Source organism: Leptosomus discolor, chromosome 4, assembly GCF_034619465.1.
Source record: "Leptosomus discolor isolate bLepDis1 chromosome 4, bLepDis1.hap2, whole genome shotgun sequence".
In the NCBI taxonomy this organism is placed as follows: Eukaryota; Metazoa; Chordata; class Aves; order Leptosomiformes; family Leptosomidae; genus Leptosomus; species Leptosomus discolor.
Window position 1 is genome coordinate 73,890,335 of NC_141394.1, and position 21,779 is coordinate 73,912,113.

Consider the following 21,779-nt stretch of genomic DNA (forward strand, 5'->3'; position numbering starts at 1 on the left):
GGGCTTTAAGAAGCTGGCGTCTGAAATGAGTCTTACGTAACGCAATAGGAATCCTTGGCTGGATCCCAACCAGTGAAGTCTGTGGAAGCCCACAGATGAAAACTGGGTATGCAGAAGTGGTACCTGCCATGGTTTGAAGAGGTGGCAAATGCACCTGAAAGCCAGCAGTGTGGCTCCGGTTGTTTAAGGCAAGGTTGGCTCTGCGCTCAGGATTCACACCAAATCTGCAGGAGGCTGGATGATTTTCTCCCAAGTATGTCATGAGCACAAAATTTCGATGACTCCCTGGTTGGAGTAGACACTAAGGGATCAACCTAGACTGGAGGAGGTGTTAAATTCTGTAGGTTTCTTGTCCTGTCCCTTCCTTTTCCATTCTGTATTGGCATCTCTAGCTCTGTTTTCAGTGCTCCTTTCTGTGGGCTCCTTACTCCGTTTGAGTATTGGATATACTGTGGCCTGGTCCCAAATTCAAAGTGTCTCTTTCTGGATGGAACAACGTGTACTTTCCTGTTACAGCTCATGCTGTTTTTCCCTCGTGGTCTCTGTCAGTGGACACTTGTGCTTAGATTTGCTACACATAATTCCTTCGCAGGACAAGTAATTTTTAATCTGTTTTTTTCCCCTTGGTACATGCAGTGGTTTGGCACGTGGCAGGCTGTGGGCCTGATTCTGGTCCCCACTCAGGGGATATCAGTTGGAGCTCTGTGTGCCGGCCTGCAAGCTGAACATCACATTCAGGCAGCTACAGAGGATGCAGTTAAGGTTCCAGAAACTGTACTGGGCATGAACATTTAGCCAGCAGATCATTAATGTGAAAAAGCATAATGCTGTTCCTTCGCAGCAGTTTAATTTGGGCCTTTTTTTGGGGGAAAAAAAAGCAACAAAAAAACCAAATAAAAACTCCATGCATGTGATTCAGTTAAAACTGACTTTTCTTGTCCTAAAGAACTGTGCAATTCACAAGAGTGGGTAAGATATTACACACAGACGCCCCCATTTTTGGAAGGAAAGGGTTGTTTTGGGACCTCATAGAGTGCTGTGTTTTGAGATGTAAACTGAAGCGTGTATACTGACCTATGTACACGTCCTGCTAGAATATAGCAGAGTGACAGGACTTGACAAAGGAAGTCAAGTGGCTAATATTATTTAATTCTAGTTTATGTTACACAATTTTTTCTATACCAATTAGTGTAACTAATTATGTAGTGCATAGAGATTGGCATAGATGACACAGAAGAGGTGTGGGCTTGGATGTATGTACATGAGGTCATCTGTTGCAATACTTCTAACTTGAAAACTAGTAACTCTAGTTACAGGCTACATGCCCTACATTAAGAAAGTCTGTATTAGATTCTATCTTATAGCAAGAAAGGAGAGGATTTGGGGGAAAGTCAAAGACTACATCTGAACGTGGTAAAACATCTCTGAAAGGTTGGAGAACTACTTGTGAGTCCTGTTCTCCCAACGGCCACCTTAGGATAAATGCCTAATAAATTTATCTGCTTTTCTTTCATTGATGTTTCAATTTCGGTAACTAAGTGAAGATACAAGGTGCTAAAGGAGGGGCCTGCCTGGCATGTAATTGCTGCCAGTACTCAGCAGCTCCTATAGAAGTTAGGAGTACCATCAGTGTTTGCAAATACTGGCTGCACAGGCACTCTCTGTCTTACATACCATATTAGCTGGTATTTACAAAACATAAAGGTAGCAAACCCTGTAATTCCCCCAAGAAAGCTGACTTAATCCCGATTGGTAGGTGCTGTTGTGCTGACTGCTGAAGTGAGCAGCATGGGTGGAGCAAGTAATTTCTGCTAGGGAAATTCAGGAGCTTGTTGTGTGTGTTTGGCTAGAAGCAGTTACTGGGTCTATGTGCTAACAGGTATTTGAAATAGACTGTCAGATGTCTTGGTTCCCACTGCCTGACTTTACATAAATGGCAAGTGGGTCCAAACTTCTGGCTTTTCCATTGCCAAATAACCTGAGGACACTGCACTTAAGAAATTTGGGCTGAGTTTTTTGGGGAAGAAAGAAGTAGAAGAAGAAGGAAGAAAGGAGGGAGAATTTTGAGAAGCTGTTCCATATCTTATCATCCCAAAATGGATCATTTTCAGATTCTGCTTGACTGCACCCTGTCTGGCACAGAGACAACCAGCTTTGTACTGTTCAATGGAAAGGGAAATAGGACGGAAATTAAATTATAAACAAGGCACTATCTGTGTTGTGGCAAGCTAAATCTAAACTTTGAGGCAGGACCGTCAGATATCTGCAACTCTCCACTGTCCCTTGATGCTAGATTTTGTTGCTGTTTTGGGGGGGAAATATTACGTAAGTGCTGCTCAGCTTTTAGTTCATGTGAAAGTAAGAGTACCCATTGTACCCTAACATTCTGTGATTCTGTGTGTGATTGTAGCTTTGGAAAAGACCATCTTTAATTACCGTCAGTGCATTTAATCCTTCCCCTAAATTTGTTTATATATACACTTCACTCTTGTCTTTCCTATCCACCTGTAATTACAAGGTTTCAATGACGGAGTTGGAGTTGTACAGCAAGACATTTGGGGACATGTATTCTTAATAACTTCAGGGTGATTTATTTTCTTCTTTTCCTTTGGTGTTCTCACTTGGGGTCTGAACTTGGGGTCAGTTGGCTGGAACAGGCGCCCTGCTGTCGTCCCAGGGCACCCCAGCTGTCTCATTGGAGGACATCTCAAGTGTCTACAGCAGTAAAAGACAGCAGCATCACCCACCTCCTTCCCCCCAAAAGCCAGTTAACTTCATTCGTGCATGCTCATGCTGCCACCATTAGCACTCCCTCTAAGATGGCCACGAAACTTTGGTAGGTACAGGTGCTGAGGAAGTATTAGCAAAAGCACAAACAGAAGTAAGACATAGCACTGAACATCCTTTTCTGATACTTAATTTCCTGATCAGAGCTTAAAACTTCTACCTCTGAGAATGAGAAAGTGATTGTTAGGTGGCTGAACTGGAGATACAGTTGCCCTAACTAGTTTCCTTAACTCTGATTAGGTTTTAGAAATGCAGTGTGAATTGCTGCTGTTTCTTTTGGTGCCTCGGGAATGTGGAGTCCTTACAGCATTTGTCAGGCTAGTTAAATTGGACACTTGGTATTTACTTGGCATTTGGATATAGAGGTACAATAGACAATTAAACCACAGTCACAGGTATCCAGTGTTGCAGATATTAATGCCTCACACTCTTCATTTAACTTGATGCAGGAAAAGGCTGCTTGATTCACGCTGCCATCCCAAGGCCTCACACTCGGTGTGTGATGGCAGTGGATGTTTTTAATTTAGCTAAAATAACTCAGCTTGACTTGCCTCTCCTTTAATTTGGCATCATACAGTGGTGTAAAAAAAAATCCTGAACACTTTTCTCCCCTCATTTGACATATGTATAAAATAACTGGGTCTGTAGAGTGGTTCAAAATCAGGCAGAAAAAGCTCACTAGGCCTCGTACTGTGCTCTCTTCACTTAGCGCTGTACAACAGCTCAACTTCTCTAGGCTTCTCTAAGCATTGTAGTCTTCCCCCCCACTTTTTTTTTTTTTTTTTAAGATCCTTCCTGTTGGCAGCCGTCCTGAGACATGATGTTCTTGCTTAGCATTTTGATGTGGGGAAACAGCCTGATAATTAAAGCCGGTTTCAAGCCATGAGCTGATTTGTAAGCAGTGACTTGCTCTGGGGTGTTGTCAGTCGATAAACGTGTAGCTTGTGTACGCAGAGCCACGCTGCACCTTGTGCCTTAAGCACCACGTGAGAGGGACATATACACTCCCCGGAGCCACTTCTGGGGGAGACTGACTGCATCCTCTTCAGCCACCTTTTGGTGAATGGTTGATTTGTGGAAAATTATAGTTATCATCGTGTTCCCTCTGCGTGTAAATCCAGTGCAAACCTGTTGTTGTTACGCAGCTTTTCCTGGTTTGAATAAATGCAATTCTCTTTGACTTATGCTCTACAGTCCTCAACAAATTACTAACAAGAGAACCATGAAAGGTGGCGAATGAAAACACATCTATTGCAGACTGATGTCATGAGTTCGGATTTGCTGTGCAGATGCGCTTTGCGGTGTTCCACTGCCAGCAAGGGCCAAAGTGTCACTGCACTCACATAAATGGTGGCGAGTCCTAATCCACTCTTGTGGTTTCAGTGAGGAGCATGTGTAAGTATGTGCGTACATCCATGTAACTTCAAGTGGGAATTAAAACTGCTTGATACTGGAATGGCATGATCTTGCAGTGGCACTTTCCTTATCTAATTGGGTCTGATACTATTCAGAGGTAACAGACAAACTTAAAATCTTAAGTCTCCCTGCAGTGTAATCTAAGAAACTTGAGTGCCAGTAAGACAGATGGGTTTGAGAGGACTGATTTAGGAGGACTACTAAATTGCAATATATGCATTTTAATGTGTGAAACAAATAAGTGGAAGGCAGGATGAATGAAATATTTAATAAGTTTATTAAAAGTATGGTGTATTATTTTTTTGTGGACTCTGCTTTCAAGTGTGTACAATTTCTTGATAAGGCACTGTGGTTCATCTGCCTGGATTAGGTAGGCACTGTGTGATGCTGAGCTCCTGGTACTCAGCGATACCTCTCTTGCTATTGCTTAAAACCATCTGAGAGGTAACTGTTAAAAGACAATCAGTAGATAACAGGGCTAAAAATAGAGACACCTGAAATGGAAATTCCTTTTCTGTAAGTGTAAGAATTCTTCGTATTTGTATGACATTGACTTTGAAGGTCTAAAATATAGAAAACTGTTCTTTATAGACAAGCACAACCTGAAGACTGAAATGCTAAAATATAGGTTGGAATCTCGGGGGGTTTTGCAGCAGAAAAGAAATCCATACAAAGGCAAAAATGTACTGCAGGGGATTTCATCTGTTTCCATGATGTTTGATTTCTGTTGCCTCAGATTCTTGCAAGGTCAGAGATTTTATTGCCTCTGGTCAGAGGATGGAGAATCAAATACCTGTAAATTTGAGATGGCCACCATCCAAAGACAAAGACAAATGGTATCCAGCTGCCATTACGTTTGCTTGTGATGCTTTTGGGAATCCCTGTATAGCTTGTAAATTCCTGTTGACATTTCCCATGAAGCACATCTCAAACTTCTGCATGTGGCTGTTACTTATCACCGAGACCTTAGACAACAAAGGGCTGTTAAACCTTTTGTGGCTGCTCTTCACATAAGAGCAGCTTAAGACAGTGGGATGGCTGAAGGCTGGGGAAAGCTGTGAGGACAAGCCTGGCTGCAGGGAGGAGCCTAGAAAAAAACAAGGAGAGGAGATGAAGGTGGTCAGATGTCAGTCCTGCAGCTCTTAGTACTGTGGAGCCCGAGGCTCTGGTTCACCGGCAGTTAAAACAGGTACCAGTCAGAGCTGCTGGTGTCCCGTCCGCCATGGTCCTGCCTGTGCGCTGCCTTGCCCAAGTGCTCCTCCGAGTGCCTGCCACGAGCCCATGAAGGAAAAGGACTGGTTGGAAACCGACTACTGTGTTTTGGTTTTGTTGTCTTGCTGGGTTGCTCTGCAGGCAGTTGAGGCATGTGGATGAGCGTGCAGTGGGGTTGCACTGGGGGGACGGACACGCCTGTGTCACTCCTCACACGCCTCTCTGACAGCTCGTGCTCATTCTCTGCAGCCAGAGGAGAACTTGAGTGGGAGAAGGTTGAGGAACAATATGGCAGCAGGCACTAACTGTGCCACAGGGCTTTTATTTCTTCTGCTGGCCAGCTGTGACCCTGAGACCTGATCAGTCTGTGTGTCTGCTTCTATTGTCAGATACTCTCCTGAAGGGACAGCACGTGGGCGGTCTGGCTAGCCACCAGCTGCTGGGGCTCCTTCAGGTCTCTCACACTGGCGTTGTCCAGGTTGCTTTACAGGGTCATTCCAGCCCAAAGGAAGCCTCAGGATTCTCTGCTGTCGTTTGCCTGTCTTAGCTGCTGCCCCTGGCTTGTGGCAGTACATGGGTCACCGCAACTGACCCTCTGGTGGGAACCGGAGCGCAAGTTAGCTTGTAGGCGTTTTGAGAGATGAAGAAATGTTGATGTAGCCCAGTGCTCATAATTTAGGATGGGCAGCTGCCATTGCACTCAGCAGGGAGCTACCGGAGGGATGGGAAAAGGAGGGAAAGGGGAAGAGGGCAACATAGGCGGCAAGGTCTGCCTGGCATCCCCTCTCTTGGGAGTCAGCAGCTTCCCTCTCACAGACCAGCCAGTATTCACCTGTCCCCAGGCTGCATCCCAGCTAGCTCTCTGCATGCTGCTGCCAAGAGGCTTAGCTGACCAAAAATGCATAAATTTGTGGCACTGCAGATGCTTCCCTTAACTTATATTTGCTGAAAGATGTAGGAGTAAGTTCTGGTTTCATGCGTATGTTCTAAAACATGAACAAGCCACAGCTTTTGGAAGGTAAAAAGGCAAAGGTAAAGTGTGGAGTCTTGGCTCAGCAAGTGGGCTGAAGTGGCACTAAGTGAAAGTAAATAAAATGCACTGTGAGTGCTGCAGTGTGCATTTATGTATAGTGAAATAGAGAACGTAAATATTTTTTCGGAGTGATAAAATGCACAAAATATTGAAATGGTAAGCTGTGTAACAGGCAGCAGAGGTTTTCTTCTGTCTTCCTTAGGACAGCGTTAGGAACAGCAGCTGACATTTCTGAGCAGTATTGACATGAAAACTTGCAGATGACTAAGTTCATAGCAGCACCGTCTCTTTGAAAGGTAGTGATTGGTAAGATACACTTGCAGCCGTTGCCTTTGTAGGCAGTTGATCTCTTGTGTTTGGATACTTCAGGGGTACCCCAAGACCACCAGCTACCTGGTTGCTAAAGCTGGCTGGTTCCAGTTAGCAAAACAGATGCACAAAAATATTCAGCACACTGAAAAGGCATATAGAGGATGAAACTCCTAGTTACTACTAAAGTAAATAAAGCAGGTGGTTGCACTGATTGTGGGGCTGTTGCATTTAATTCACTAACAATCACTGCAATTCAGCACTTACAGTTTTTTTCTGCCTGTGCCTTCCTGGGCTTTGCTGTATGAGGTGCTAGATGCAGGCAAAAAATGCCAGGTGGAACAAACCTTGGATGAATCTTCACCTGCAGCACAAACTTCAGGACTTTGTTCTTATTATGGAAAAAAAAAGGCATCTGTTGCAGAATGCTGGTGTTTGGCTTATCTTTTTTTGGATAATAAAAAGCCAAGAGGTTTGCTGTAAGGGCACTGCTGAATTTCTGGTTTTGACTCTGAGGCACTCAGCTGTGAGTAAGCATTTCACACATCTCGTAGCAATCAGCACACTGGGTGCCTTGCTATGGTACAGTGCTTTAATACTAAGAGGTTTTCTTTCCTTTCCACTAAAGCAAATTTGTTGTGTAGCTGAAATAGATTGTGCAGCTCAAGTGGTGTGAGCTAGAGCCTCTTTTGGAAAAAAGAAATGTATTTGAGGTATCCTTTGTAGAGTAGAAAGTATTGAAAGTGTTTCTGGCTGAAACACGGAAGAGACACAATTTTATACTTCAGTGGAGGGTTGTTATCTTCCATTTGTATTTGGTATTTTGCTGAAGATATGCTAAATTCTGGCTGGACCATTAATAAATAGTTTCTTTAGAACCATTTTTATATGATTGAATTCCTATGCTTTCTTAAGGTGGAACTTTATATATAATCTCTTTAAAATGCCTTTGTAAACAAATGTGGTTTGATTAGTACAGAATCATCTTTGGTAGCATATAATTTGGTAGCTTATAAAAAGTATTGTAGAGCTGTAAATATATCATTCCTGACACTTACTTAAGAGAAGTGTTAGCTTAAGGAGGAGTGAGGCAAATATGTACCGACTTTTACTAAGCAAAGTGGGGTATACGATTAACATGTTAACCTACATTTTATGTATGGCCATGATATCCAGCAATATACAATAATATGAACACATTTAATTTTTAGTACCATTAAAGCCATTTGCAGCAGAATTCTGTCATTGCTCAAGAGTGTGACTGCACAAAATAAAAGGAGCTGAAGCCCTTAAGAGATCTTGACTCACTGTGTCAAGCTCTAGTAAGAAAGGGTTGATGTTAGAGTCGGAAGGCCAGCAGAGTTCCTCTCTCTGATTTTACCTTGGTGGTTGGTGAATTCTGAGCTTGCAGTGGGAAAGTTTTTACTGCAGATCTGCATTTCTTAAAAACTTTGAAGTAATGATAATTTTATGAATAATGATGCTGTCTGTGTTCATCCTGACCAGTGCATGTCACAAAGCATCCTGAGCTTCTGTGTTTGCTGATTCTCTCTAAAACTTGAGTGCTCCCTGTACGCAGGTATTTGCATTTCGTAAATAAGACTGTGAAGAGTCTTCCTGTAAAAACACGGGTGTCTTACAATTGAAGTTAGCTCACTTCTGTATTTTATGCTGAATTTCATGCTTGGTAGGCAGATAAAATCACCTTTCTTTAGGGAGAAAACACAACCATTAGTTGATGGCAGGGGTCTCTGACCCAGAGTTGTGGGCTCAGCCCGGACTGATTTGGTTCACAATGTACCTGGAGAAATTTGACTCCAGAAGTGAATTTTTGGTGTAGAGATTCTTTTCTGACTTTGTCCTATGTGTATTATTAAGCCAGGTTACATAGTCATTATGCTACAATGAAAAATTTAGTAACTGCTCTATATTTAAACCTTTGTGTATTAACTTCGTTGCACAGCACCAGGACCAGGATAGGTTTGAATGTGGAAAAAAATGTGAGACGTGAGAGAGGGAATCTTAAATGCTTTGGTAACTCTGTCCACTTTGCAATAAGATGTCTTCTTCTAGATTCATTTCAAATAGGTGTATTTTCTTTGAAGTGGGGGGCTTTGTGTTGAATTTGTCTTGCAATAAGGTCTGAGGCTGTCTGGTTTTTGGACTGAAATGGTTAATGTACAGAAATGACAACTTTTAAACTTGTGCTTCTGTTTCAGATATATCTGTTGTTCTCACTAGTGCGGCTTGTCATGATTGCATTTTCAGTGTCATTTGATTGTTTGATCCACAGTGTCCTTTTCTTTTCAGAACGTCACCAAGCATGTATATTTAGCCGTTGATTGGAGAGTGTGTCAACCTCCTGTACACAGGGCTAGTTTAGTAGACTAACTTAGGGACATCTGAAATACAGACACATGTTCAGCCACGCAAGCATTTTTAGCATTAAAGCATCTTGCAGAAAGCACAGTTAGGGTCTTCTTGTGAGGCAAGCATTGTTTCATGCCCATACGTGCTTCGGTGATGCATTATGGTGTGAGAGGTGCATTGGGCTGTAGGTGTTGAAGCAACAACACCCTGTCTAACCCAGCCAACTTCTGCTGGAGCCAGCATGAAGTGAAATTCAGAGCATGCAGTATGGCCACATGAACACATAGTGGCCTTTTGTCCATTTCCTAGCCTTCCAGATCCTTGCTGCCCATCAGCTGGAGATGCTGCAGCTCTGAGGTGCCTGCCAGTATGGCCAAGACAGCTCCATGTCTTGACTGGGCCATCTGCTAGTAGGAGGGAGTGGGTGTGGACCAGACAGAGCTGTTCTGGGACTTCCCATGGGATGGCAAACTTTGCTGATAGAGTTGCTCCTTCCCTTCTACAGCCAGCTTTGGGTCAACTGAGAATGGGCGCATGTGAGAGAGTCATTCTTCTAATTTGGGGAGGCTGTGGACTGAGACCTTGAGGATGTGCAAGGTGAATACTTGCCAAGAATTTGACTTCTCTCTAGTGAGCTTTATGCTCTTGCCCACAATTGTTGAGAAGCAGATGAGCATGGCCCTTTTGACACTTTCTGCAAGGGATCTCTGGCAGTCAGCAGGGCGATGTCAACAGCAGGAACTGTTGTTTATGTCTTTAGGTGCAGCTTCCAGGAAATGCCTACCCCATGCTACCTACCATAAACGCATGGAAGGCTGTCGGCAGCTTTGGTTGCCTGGGTTGCCCAACCAGGGTGGCAGGATCAACAAGCACGTTTCACATGGACATGACGCCGTCACCCTGTATCATGAGTGTCCATGGCCGTTTAATTTTGCAAGGCCTGGCTGAGGCATGCCATGCTGCGACTAAGCAGCTTGTTTGGGATGTGCATTTTGCCTTTCCAGCTGGCTTTGTGCAGATCAGTGGCCTCCAGATAAAGCCTCTAGATTTATACCTGTATGGTTTAGGAAACACACCTTTGCTGCTGTCAAAAAACTGTGCAGCTCCTATGTGAACAGCTGTCTGCTGTCTGACTAGCTGCAGGCCATTTCTATCTGCTGTGTGGACCTAAACAAGCCCTGGAGAGCCCCTGTGGAAAGACTAGTAGGGGTGGATCAGGTCACTCCACAAACCTGCCAGCACTCATATCAATCACATTGGCACAGATGAGGGTGTTTTGCTGTTACAGGAATGGAACCTTTTTGCTATTACATGAATGGGAGCAACCTTGTGAGTCAAATGCTACAGCTTTACAAGCTATCTTTGATTTATATGTTCATAGAAGTGTTGATTGGAAGGACCTCAGAATGTCTGTAACCTGGTCTGGGTAAATCTTGAAAAACCTCCGACGACTGCATTTCTACAGCCTTTCCAAGCAACCTATTCTGGTTGTGCACCACTGCCCTAGTAAAAAACCTGGTTCCTAATGTCCATCCTGAACCTGTCAATTCACATCCATTGCCTCTTGTTATAGTATTTGGTCCTACTGAGAAATATTTTGTTTTCATTGCAACCACCCATGAAGTCGTTGTAGGAATTTAGGAATTCCTTGGAATTGTGGCAGTTTCCTTGGAATGAAGATTATCCATTGTGAACAACAGGCTTTTTTCTTTCTTCGCCCTCCCCCCCCGCATCTTAGTATTCCATTTCTTGGTGCGCTAAAATGGATTTACGTCTGGGATTTCATACATATGGGGAAGCTGATTGACCATTATTTAATAGATTCATTTAACACAATTTTGAAACTGGTTAAGGTCAAAGATCTCAGTTTGCTTTTGCGTGGCAGCCTTAGTTGGAGAAGTGAACTGTAGCTCCTCTGGCCACCATTGCTCCTGCCTTTTCATAGCTGAGCACTGAAGCACTGGCGTCTCTGAGGACTAGAGACAGTGAGTGGTCTTTAAATGAGCTTCTGGTGGATATCCTCATGCTGCAGGACATTCTTAACAACACACTTTTTCTGCTTTGTCCCTCCAGGTTGTGGGGCTCCAGGGTTCATTTTGCTGTCTGTTCTGAAATACCTGCCAATATTGCCCATCATGGCTTACGTAAATTCAAAACCAGTTCAAGGCAATTCCTGCTGGTAGCCATTGTGTTAGTTATCAACAAGTTGCTTTCTCCTTTGTGTGAACACGATGAACCACCTGACTGCTCCTAGACATGGCCACTGCTGTGGTACACTGACCAAGGCTGTGGGCTTAGCAATTCATTTGTGTTAAGCATTAGGAGTGCCATAATGCAGATTTATAGGACGATGCTTTGAGCTCACTTATGGAGAAACACTGAAGTCTTGAACACCTGAAACCCCTTTATCATCTGGCACAAAGGGAAATGTGGTAAATCAGGGACTGTTGGCTGTACCCCCAAATGGAGAGCTGCAGGCTTGAGGATTCAGATTTTAGATGGCTTTTTCTTTTTAGATCCTTACCTTTCCTGATAAATTCAGTACCAGTGTTGAGTGGATATTTCTGTGCCATCTGCACGAGGTGAGAAAAGTGCCTGCTTCTGTAGGCTCCAGTGTCCTGGCCTGACACCATGTGGGGGTGAAGATGTAACAGTTGGGTTGTGAAGCTGGAGCAGAGCATAACTACTCAACTTCAGCCACATTACATGCACAGAGATCATTACCCCGTTGCTCTGAGACCAGGCTTGCTTTTTTTTTTTTTTTTTTTTTTGCTTATTTTCTAGGTGGAGTTTAAGGCATGAGCTGCAAAACACAAGGCAGCTCCAGCTGTGATTACCTCTGTGAGTGCCTTTCCCTCCTCCAGCGGTCACAGTCACCCGAGGAACAGCGAAAGCTGTCAGGTCCCTGCAGAAAAAGAGAGAAATTAGTGCTGGCAGAGTCTGTACGTGACAACTTATCTGCTGTGAAGTTTGAATCCCTTGCTCCTGCTGGTGTGATCTGTTAACATAACATGCCTGAAATGTTTTCTTACATTCTCACAGTTTTTTTCTAAGATGTGCAAAATGAAAAACGTGGGGTATTTACTCCAGTACCACAGGAATTGTGGTGGGCTGGTTTTCTTTTTTTTTATATTCACAATCTATGCCATCGATTATGCTGGTGTGTTGTAACATATGAATTAGCCACATAAACATGCCTGCATTTATGTAAAGATCTATGTTTAAAATCTTTAATGGATTTGTAGGTGATGAGTAATTAAATGAAAAAATTAAGTCCCTTTAAAAAAAAAAAAGAGGTGACATTAGAGCAGGTCTTTTAGCAAGTGTGTTTATTACATTTAGTGCTATCAATTGTTAGTGCTGAGAATGCCTTAAAGCATTTTTTTTTATATATTTAACTCTTTTTAATTCTTCTCACTGGTCAGTGAAAATACTCTTCTTAGCTTCAGTCCCATGTTCTTCATGGCAGTTCTGTAAAGTCCTGCTTCACCTGATTGGCAGGTAACATAAAAGAGTTAGTGCTTTAAAAAGACACACAGACATGCCCTCTCGATCTTGGTAATGTTTCTGTTAACTCCCCAGTTGATGGTAAGGAAGTGCACCAGTTCCTTACTTTCTGCCTGTGGTAAGCAGACTATTTTCAAGTAGTAAAGAGGCAGATAAGTTGAGTATGTAGTCTGGTTTCATTCACGTTTTCCAGGATTAATATTAAGTAGATCTCAGATCAACAGTACTCCTCAGACTTCTGGTTGCTCCAAATATATTGATTGTTCCATTTCAATGTATTTTAACTCTCTATTTACTCCTTGGATACTATTCTTGTCCTCTTCCTTACCACATCCTCCTTTATCTTCAGTCCCCACTTTCTTGTCAGCTGTCTAAATACAGTTGCATCCAAGTTGTGCTGAGTGACGCAGATAATTGCGTGTGTGTTTGGGGGCCATTTAAAAAACAAAAAGATTATTTGAATTTAGTCCGCAAAGCAAGTTTTATTTTTGTATTTAAAACACAAGTCCAGCCAGGTAGTTGTTACAGGTTATAGACACAGAAATAAACGTTTACCTGATTAGGATTTTCTGTGTAAATACCAGTAGTCCCTAATTTTGGTATTTCACTATTTTACAGATCAATGTCCCAGCTTAAGTCAGCAGCCAGAGGGGCACTCTGTGATCTGATGGGGCTATTTTTGTGAATACTTACCTCAGTCTTTGTTTCTGTTGTTTAAATAAAAGCAGCTAGATGGTTAAATTTCGAGCCTTGTATTGAAAAACAAACCCTAGGCCTAAACAAAAAGTCTGTCATCAGTTTTCTCTTGTGAATCACATTTTCACCAATATTCCTTTTTCCCTAAGTGGCTTGAAGAAAGAATTAACAGTTCTATAGAAATGCTTTTTGGTTTCCTACCTAATACGTTGCTGATTTATAGGCAGTCAGAACTAAATGTGTGAGTGTGTAGTCATTACTGTGCCGTATTTTAATTACATTTTATTTTGCTTGGAGTTTTTCCCCCATTAATTCTCAGGTTGTTTTCACATTACACTAATCATTCCAATTACACATGTGTAATTTGTCATTTGGTGCATATTAAATCCTCTTCAGCTGCATTTCAAAGACTGATGCTGAATTCTGGTTCTGAACTGATTGTTCAAAAGAAAGTTCATTCTTGACCAGAAGCATTAAATTTCCTGCAAAGTTTGTTTCCTTTATACAGCATCGAGCAGATTTGAAAAAGATGATTATTCATCTCACACTTGCGATCCGCTTCACTTATTTGTGAATAAGTGGGGGATGTCAGAGCGTGCTCCAGGTCATTGCTTTGTTCGGTCTGTAACAGGCCAGCAGAAAGGAAGATATTACAGATATCGTTCATGTAGGTGCTTCTGCATCCATTTCTAGCTCACTGCAAAACTGTATTCCTGCCCAAGAATTGTGCATTAAAACCAGAAGAGATTTTCTTTCAGTTTTAACCGTAGAAAACACACATACTGTTCTTTGGTTTGCCACTGCCTTGTTTTGGGTAGTTGAAGCAACTGTTTCATGGATTATTGTATTGCCAGCTTCTTTCTCACAGACAGGCAAAGTTTGGAAACCAAATATGAGTAGAAATACCACTTTGTTTATCCACTTTTACTGATAGATTTAGTGTGATTAATAGAGGAGATACTGTTGAGAGCAGCAGTAGGGATACTTGCAAAGGAGTAACAGAGAAAGCAGGACCCAGTATGGCTGCAAGTATTTTCTCTTGTGTGTTGATATTAAAGGTTGTCCTGGCTGTGCAGTGAGAGGAGGAATGTCTGCTTCTCAAGGGGACTGTGGGTCAGTAGGTGGGAGGAGAAGGGGCATCAGGACCTCCCTGTTACAATATATTGATAAACCATGGCTGGAAGCAGCTCTGAACTGTGCAGAGCTGCATGGATGCCCTTGCCTTGTGTAGCAGGAGTGTGTCTTACCACGTCAGGCAGGGCTAATGAGGAGAGGAGAGTCGGGGTATGCAGCCTCCCAGCTCCCTCCACCAGCTCCATCTCTGCCTGCAGAAATCACTGGGTTGGAGCGAAGTCCCAGTTTTTCTTCCTTACCCAGCCACAGATTCAGTATTCAACCTTGCCTGGATTTCTCAGATCTCTGAGCGAACTTCCCCTTCGTTAAGATGGGACTAACCAGACTGAGCAAACTGCTTTGAAATATAGGTATGAAACAACTCTCCGAATGTGCCAAGCAGCATTACTGCATTTCAAGTGACCTTTCAGTTTGAAACTTTGCCAAAGGGAGGGGAAAGGAAGCCACCGTTGAACTGAGTTCTGCACCGAGATCCTGCAAACAGATGGTGTTTGCATATAGGATATGCCGTTCGGGTGCAACTTTACTACAGCGCTCTTCGTTTTTTATAATTTCAGGCGGGCTAAACTCCGGCTATATTTGGAACAGCTAAAACAGCTTGTGCCTCTTGGGCCGGACAGCACCAGACACACCACTCTAAGTCTGTTGAAAAGAGCCAAGATGCATATCAAGGTAAAAACATTTACCCGTATTTTTATTTCTTTTAAAGCAGAATCTTCCAGAATGTGTATCCATAGAGAGGAAACTGATTTTCACACAAAATCCGTATCCGTATGTCTGATCTTCTGCGTATATTGGCCTTTATTAGTTCCAAGGATTTCAGTCACAGTATCAGGGTTTTGTGTTTTGCAATTTACCCTGCAGTCTTGGATACATAAAATGGTGATTTAGTGATTTCTTCTTAGCTACTAATTGTATACATTGTAAAAAAAAATAAATTTATCAAGCTGTTATGTGGTTAATATATTAATTTTTTAAGGACTAAGCAAAGTAGCATTGTATTGCATTGATTTCAATGTAAAAAGCCAGATCCATTCATGATCAAAAGAACTAATGGAGTCAAAGGGATTATAGCTACTAGTAAGCCTTATCCCCATCCCACATCTTTATGACCAGATCCTGAAGAATTTGACAATCATTTAAAAGAAACTAAAACTGAAGTGCAATCTGTTAGTTGCTGCTCCCCTTCCATGTTTTCGTGGGTATAACAAGTTTAAAACAAAAACTAACCCAAAATCTCACCTGTGAGCCAGCAGCGGTGTGGGTTATACATTTGCACAGGTAAATCAATGGGGATTATTCCTCAGGCCTCCTCTCTCCAAAGGCACCTTCACTTCCATTTTCACTGTCATAGTTTTCAGGGGAACGGGGTTATATGCAGAAATAAGACAAACAGGTATTCAAATGTGAAAGTTAAAGAACAGGTTTCTGCTGCTGTGTCCAGGACTGTAATTACTCATCTGGCATTTTTTCCAGTGTTACAGGGAAACAGGTCAAGAAAAGTGTCAGGAGAGGCTGAACACTGCCAGTAATCTTGGAATATTTTGGACAACAGCCTGCTGTTGTACAGCATTAAAATTCACTGCAGTTGCAAAAATGGGTATAATTCATATGAAGAATTGGCGATTAATTTAAGCAAAACCATTCTTGTGAACAACTTTACTGAGCTACTTCCTCAGCTCTTATAAGCACATTTACTCCAGCTGGGCAACCCCTGTTTTTACCATTTGAGATTTTGGCCTTTTGTTTATAATTCAGGCTAACATGCGTGAAAGGCACTGCATGTGGTTTTTGTCTTGGGCTGCCCCCCTATCAGTGGCTTATGCATACAAATTGAAAAAGTGTTTTTACAAGTGGCAAGTGTGAGAGATTAGCCATGTAGTTACCATTTCAGCTGCTGATAAAAAAGCTAGGAACAGATTCTTTCCAAGTCCATCATGCACAGCACCAAGTACTCATTTTCTGAGAACTGAAACTGAAGTTTAACTTTCTTTTTTAAGATTTTAACTGAACCTGCCCTAACTGGGTTGCCACTTAATTGCTCCCCTTCGTCAGGTCAGCTACCTCCCCGCTGCACTGCCAGAGCATGCCAACGCCTGTCTGCCATTTCTAATATAGCCATTAGTTTCGAACTTTTCACACCACCCCCCCATATATTGAAACTTGCCCTGAAAGACTGGGCGGTTTTGAGTCTCCTGGATATGAATCACTGAGTTCATTCCTAAAATAGTTGTTAGAGTTTGGGATTGCAGCCAGGAAAATACAGGAAAAGGAAATCCGATCAATTGGGCACATTTGGTTTGCTGTGCACATGGATGTACCAACCCCTTTTCTTATTATAACATTGTGTATCCACGTATGATGCTTATCTACGTAGTGTATTGCCTGGGAGGGGCATTAACACGAGGCTGCAGAAGTTAGATTTCATTCAGCCAGGAAACTGCCCAGTTCAATAGTGTCCATTATTTTTTCAAAGATAAATAATTTTGCTTTCAGGCTCGCGTTGGAACAGAAAAGTCTCTGAAAACGTTTTGCTTGTGGTTTGCTGTGCCCTGTGCCACCCCACTCTCCTCAGAAAACCAAGCATAGGTTCATTCAGACAGTAGGGAGGAATTGTCAGCAGCTGTATTCACTCCCTGCACATCTCCTAAATCTCCGTGGTCGTGTAAACACAGCTCACAGGGAAACTTGGTCTTTCTTATAAGTGCTTTTACTGCTACAACCTGTAATTTACTTCATCAGTTAGATGTTTTTGAAAAATAATATAAGATGTTTTGATTTGTGTGTCCCTCCTGCTTTTGATCCCATCATACTCATTACACTTTCTTCCCTAACTATATAGTCCATTTTTTTTAAATGGCTATCAGTGGTTTGGAAGAGGGTTCAGTTGAATCTTAAAAGATAGTATTTCTGTTACTGCAGTTGGACCAACAGTGCAGCACATTTTACCAGGTGTGAAGCATTCCTTTTTATTTCTGAAATTAATACCTTATTTTATTCAAGCAGAGGGGAGATTTTAGGTAGATGTGTGGAAGGATATTTTCACAGGCTGTTTGCTGAGAAGTTTTGGATTAATACCGTTGATTTTGTAGGAGGTTACCACAGAATTGCCATATTTGCTTTGTGGAAGTTCAAGGGGAAAAAAATGCAAGAATAAAGAGAATTGTTAGTAAATTCCTCCTACTGTATATAATTAATACTGCTTATTGTTAATTAAGCTTTTTAAATGCTAAAAATTTCCATGGCCTGCAGCAGGAGGGAGAGCATTCAGGAGGCTCGCAGTGGTTCCTTCATGGTTGTAAGTCTCTTATTTCACCTAAAGAGGTGTTACATTCTGACTGAAACCTGACTGCACTCGAGTTATCAAAGGTGATGCCAGTTTTGCCTGACAAAATGGTTTAAATATTCCCACAGCCAAGGCAACAATAATTCAGGCTTAGCTGAGGACAGTCTGCTAGCGGCAAGAGAGTCTCTGAGGGATTTCCCCCCCCCCCCCCCCCCCCGTGTATCCACATACCTTACTGTGAAACAAACTCAGCGCTGGCCTAGCCTGCCTAAATTGTACTGACCTCTATAGCATGGTAACAAAAAAATAAAATGTTAAATCTAATGTAAATTTAGTTTAAAAATAATTAATTAAAATACTTAAACTGCTTTAAAATTACTGTTTATGATAAGATTTTAAGTTACTTATGTTTTAACGTGAGTAAAAACTGTCAGCTTACTATCTTTCTCTCCCTTTAAGAAATTGGAAGAGCAGGACCGAAAAGCTCTAAATATTAAAGAACAATTACAGCGGGAACACCGCTACCTCAAACGCAGGTTGGAGCAGCTATCCGTGCAGGGCATGGAGCGTATCCGCACTGACAGTATGGGATCAACAATATCCACTGACTCTGAACAAGGTAATTGAACGAGGGCTTCCCAAAGGGAGTTGCAGGAGCAGGAAGGAAAAGGGAAGTAGGGAAGCAAGAAAACATTATTTAGGACTAAAATCAAGCTTTCAACAAAACCCAGACAAAATTGTTCCATTATGCAATTTGCAGAATAAAAAACTGCTGCATCTTTTTTACATTATTTGAAAAACATTCTTTTTTCTGATCAGTTTTGAAGTATTAATACTGCGTGTATTTTAAAAGCTATTTATACTGCATGTGTTTTTGCCAGTTTTTTAAACAATCACCATTTCATGTTTTGAATTTTTATTGTCATTATTGGTAAGGCTGGCATAATATTTTCTTCTTGGAAAAAAAGATCTTATTGGCCTTAATTCATTTGTATGAATAAATTAATTCCACATCGTTTATTGTGAAATTTTAAAATATTTTCTGTGTAATGATCACCAAGTGTTCTCTACATTTGGTTCTCATTTAAGGCAGAGCTCTTCAAGCTGCCTGTCACCATTTCTTAGTTTCTCATTTGAAGTTTTTCTGTGGCAGAGCACTCGCACAGGCTGACTTGGTCAGGGCCTATGGGAGATGGGATGTCGCTCACGCTGCAGTTACGGGGGGACAGATGGCTGCACCACGGTCGCTACTCGCCGACACCTGTATAGGTTGCAATTACCATGAGTGGTGCTGCAGTATTATGGCCTTTGAGGGTTGGGTTTGGTTTTTTTAAATCAGTGCCTGTGCACAGGTTGGAACAGTTCTGGGACAGCATTTGGTATTGATGTCATGCAGTATATTTATGTCGATGAGGACAGAAGAGATTTTAATTCTCAGGTGGACAAGGTGGTCCTTTCCTCAGGAATTACTGTTCCGGTTCTTTTTTTTTAATTACAGAAAATGAAGTATGATTCAGGTTTCACCTGAACATTGATTGACACTGGCCCATGATTACTCGCTACAACCGCTGCCTTTCTGAAAATGTGCCTTCTTATGTTTTCTTTAGAAGTAGACATTGAAGGAATGGAGTTTACTCCAGGTGAAATGGACAGTATTGGAAGTGCCAGTGATGCTGAAGACCACTACAGTTTGCAAAGCGGTTCGAGTGACGGAGGTTACACACATTCCCGCAGACTGAATGCCAGGCTCTCATAGTGCCTGAGTTACCCGTTCGACTCAGGACCATCTGACTGAAGCACTTATATATGAATATTCTAGAGGTGTCAACTGCCACTCTTCCGGGAAACCCCAACCACAGTACTCTGACATGGAGGTTTCTTACCCACGGTTCCCTGCACTGTAACCACAATATTAGATATTGTAAATCATGGGTTTGCTGCAGAGAACTGTGGTTAGGTACAGTTGTGACTTAAAGCTAGCTTGATGTAGCCATACTGCAAATTAAAGAAAATAAATTATGTCATTCCATTCAAGAAGTATTAAATTCAAACTGTTGGAAGCATGGCGTAAGGGAGTTTGACAGTTATTTTGATTTTGCAGAAACCATTTTCAAACATGGAAGAATAAATGGAATCTACAATGTGTCAGTGATTCAGAGATACAAAAACCTAAAACTATTTTTTCTGGTATTTTTTCATGGAAAAAAAACCCAAAACATTTTGAACGCTGTGTAGCGAGCTCTGTAGAGTAAATTCTTTCAGCAGTTGTTGTTTGGGTGAAGCAGGCAGATAAATCTTCAAATCTCAGATGATCTTTAGAAAAGGTCGTATTTACAAGTCACTACTGTACTTCAAAACGGGGGAAAAGCCAGCTCTAATAATGACTTCATGTGGGATGATCTCAACTTTCTTTTGCTTTTTTGTATTCAATATCCAACCAGCAGCAAATCATTCTGTCCACGTTAATGGGAGTAGTAGAAAGCAGCACTGCAATTTTAACCTGTTATCGTGGAATGGATGACATTTGAAGCATTTCAGTGGTTTTTTGGGTTGTTTTTTTCATTTCTTTGTCTGAAGAATACAGAACTCAAGTGATCCAGTTTGTGATAGTTAATCTTTCCTTGCAAGGAAATGAAATCTCTGTTTGCTTGTATTTTTTCTTTTCTTCTATTTACACATGTCAATACATTTTTATGGAAGGCATGGCTTAAAATTACAGTATTCAGCTAGAAGATAATTAATTTTTTTTCTTTTGCACACTATAATTGCATTTTCTATTCTTAAAAAAGTGCAAAAAAATTAAAATGTATGCTGTAAAACAGCAAAGTTTATTTAGTACTCATCAAGCTGTTCGGAACATATTTACCCAAATTGTAGCAATACTATGAAGATGTATTTTAATACAACTTCTGCTTAGTGAAGTCATTAGAGCTTGGCTTGCCAGGTAAGAAAAAAATGGACCAGTCTTTGCATTATCTGTTTAAAGAAGGTCTTTTAAAAAAAAAAAAAAAAAAAAGAATTTAAAAAAAAAAAAGGAAAAAAAGGAAAAAAAAAAAAAGAAAAAAGCTATAAACACTTTTAGGGAAGTGATTTTAGCAAGTGTAGTCTATATTTCCTGTAAGAGATTTTGTATTATATTTTCCTAAATGTTCTCATTTACTTGTATAGGGAGGGGAATGGTACAGACCCAGACCAGAGTCTCAGGGACTCTTCACCTTTGTCATATTGTGCCTTGGTGACCATTTATGTATGCCTCTCCTTTTCATTGTTTAAAGGACAACTAAGCTTTGTTTCAAGACCCTCTGTTCGAATGGTCAGTTGTCCACCTTCTTACGGATGAAGCAGAGAGGTGTATTTATATCTTCACCCTCTCACAACTGATTCAGCGTGGCTTTAAGTAAAATCATAAAATTAGGTTTTGGTGCGAGGGTTAATTGTCTTTGTATAAGCCCTCCCTTGGATTCTTCAGCACCCGAATCTATATTTTGTTAGCTTATAAAGTCAGGGTCTCTGTGAGACCAGTGCTCAGTGGCTAGGGAAACACAAACGTACTGTGTAAGGCTATGGGATGTCCAAGTGTGGTGCCATTTTTAGCATTCGGATACAAGACCTCATGACAGACTGACCATGATGATCAAAAAAACAAAGGTTCAGTTGTTCTTTCAACATCTGACATACGTGTCCTCCCTTTGGCTCTTACAACACGGAGTAGAAACATGAATACATTTTGTGGCAGCTTACAGATCCTTGTTTGCACTCTCGCTTACTGCTTGGAACTTGCCAACAAGGAAAACGTATACGTTTAATTTACATAACCTAATGGACGGCCACCTCTACTTTGGCTCTGGGGAGGGGCCTAAGGTTATAAACTCTGGCAGCTGAATAAGAAAACAATTAACCTTTTCTGTGATGCAGGTTTTGGTATTACGTTCTATACACCTTGCATATTACTAAAATCCTCAGTGTTGGGGAAAGCACACAGCAATATACTCATTGTGTGTAGCTGACAAGCAGCAGAAATTACTAGCT

The 21,779-nt window shown here is 41.5% G+C and overlaps 1 protein-coding gene across 3 annotated transcripts in view; it reads left to right on the top strand.

The window, feature by feature from the left end:
• The window catches only part of MXD4 (MAX dimerization protein 4), a 37,263-nt gene extending 17,484 nt beyond the window's left edge, over positions 1–19,779 (top strand). For 2 of the 3 annotated variants that reach the window (XM_086463796.1, XM_086463799.1), the window contains exons 4-6: positions 15,022–15,136; positions 18,210–18,369; positions 19,358–19,779. In XM_086463796.1, coding sequence (XP_086319922.1) covers positions 15,022–15,136; positions 18,210–18,369; positions 19,358–19,506 — 424 coding nt within the window. In that variant the 3' untranslated portion in view covers positions 19,507–19,779. Of the gene's footprint in view, positions 1–15,021; positions 15,137–17,556; positions 17,611–18,203; positions 18,370–19,357 lie in introns of all 3 variants that reach the window. The other variant, XM_086463798.1, reaches the window with a different exon arrangement.
• The last annotated feature ends 2,000 nt before the right edge of the window (positions 19,780–21,779 follow it).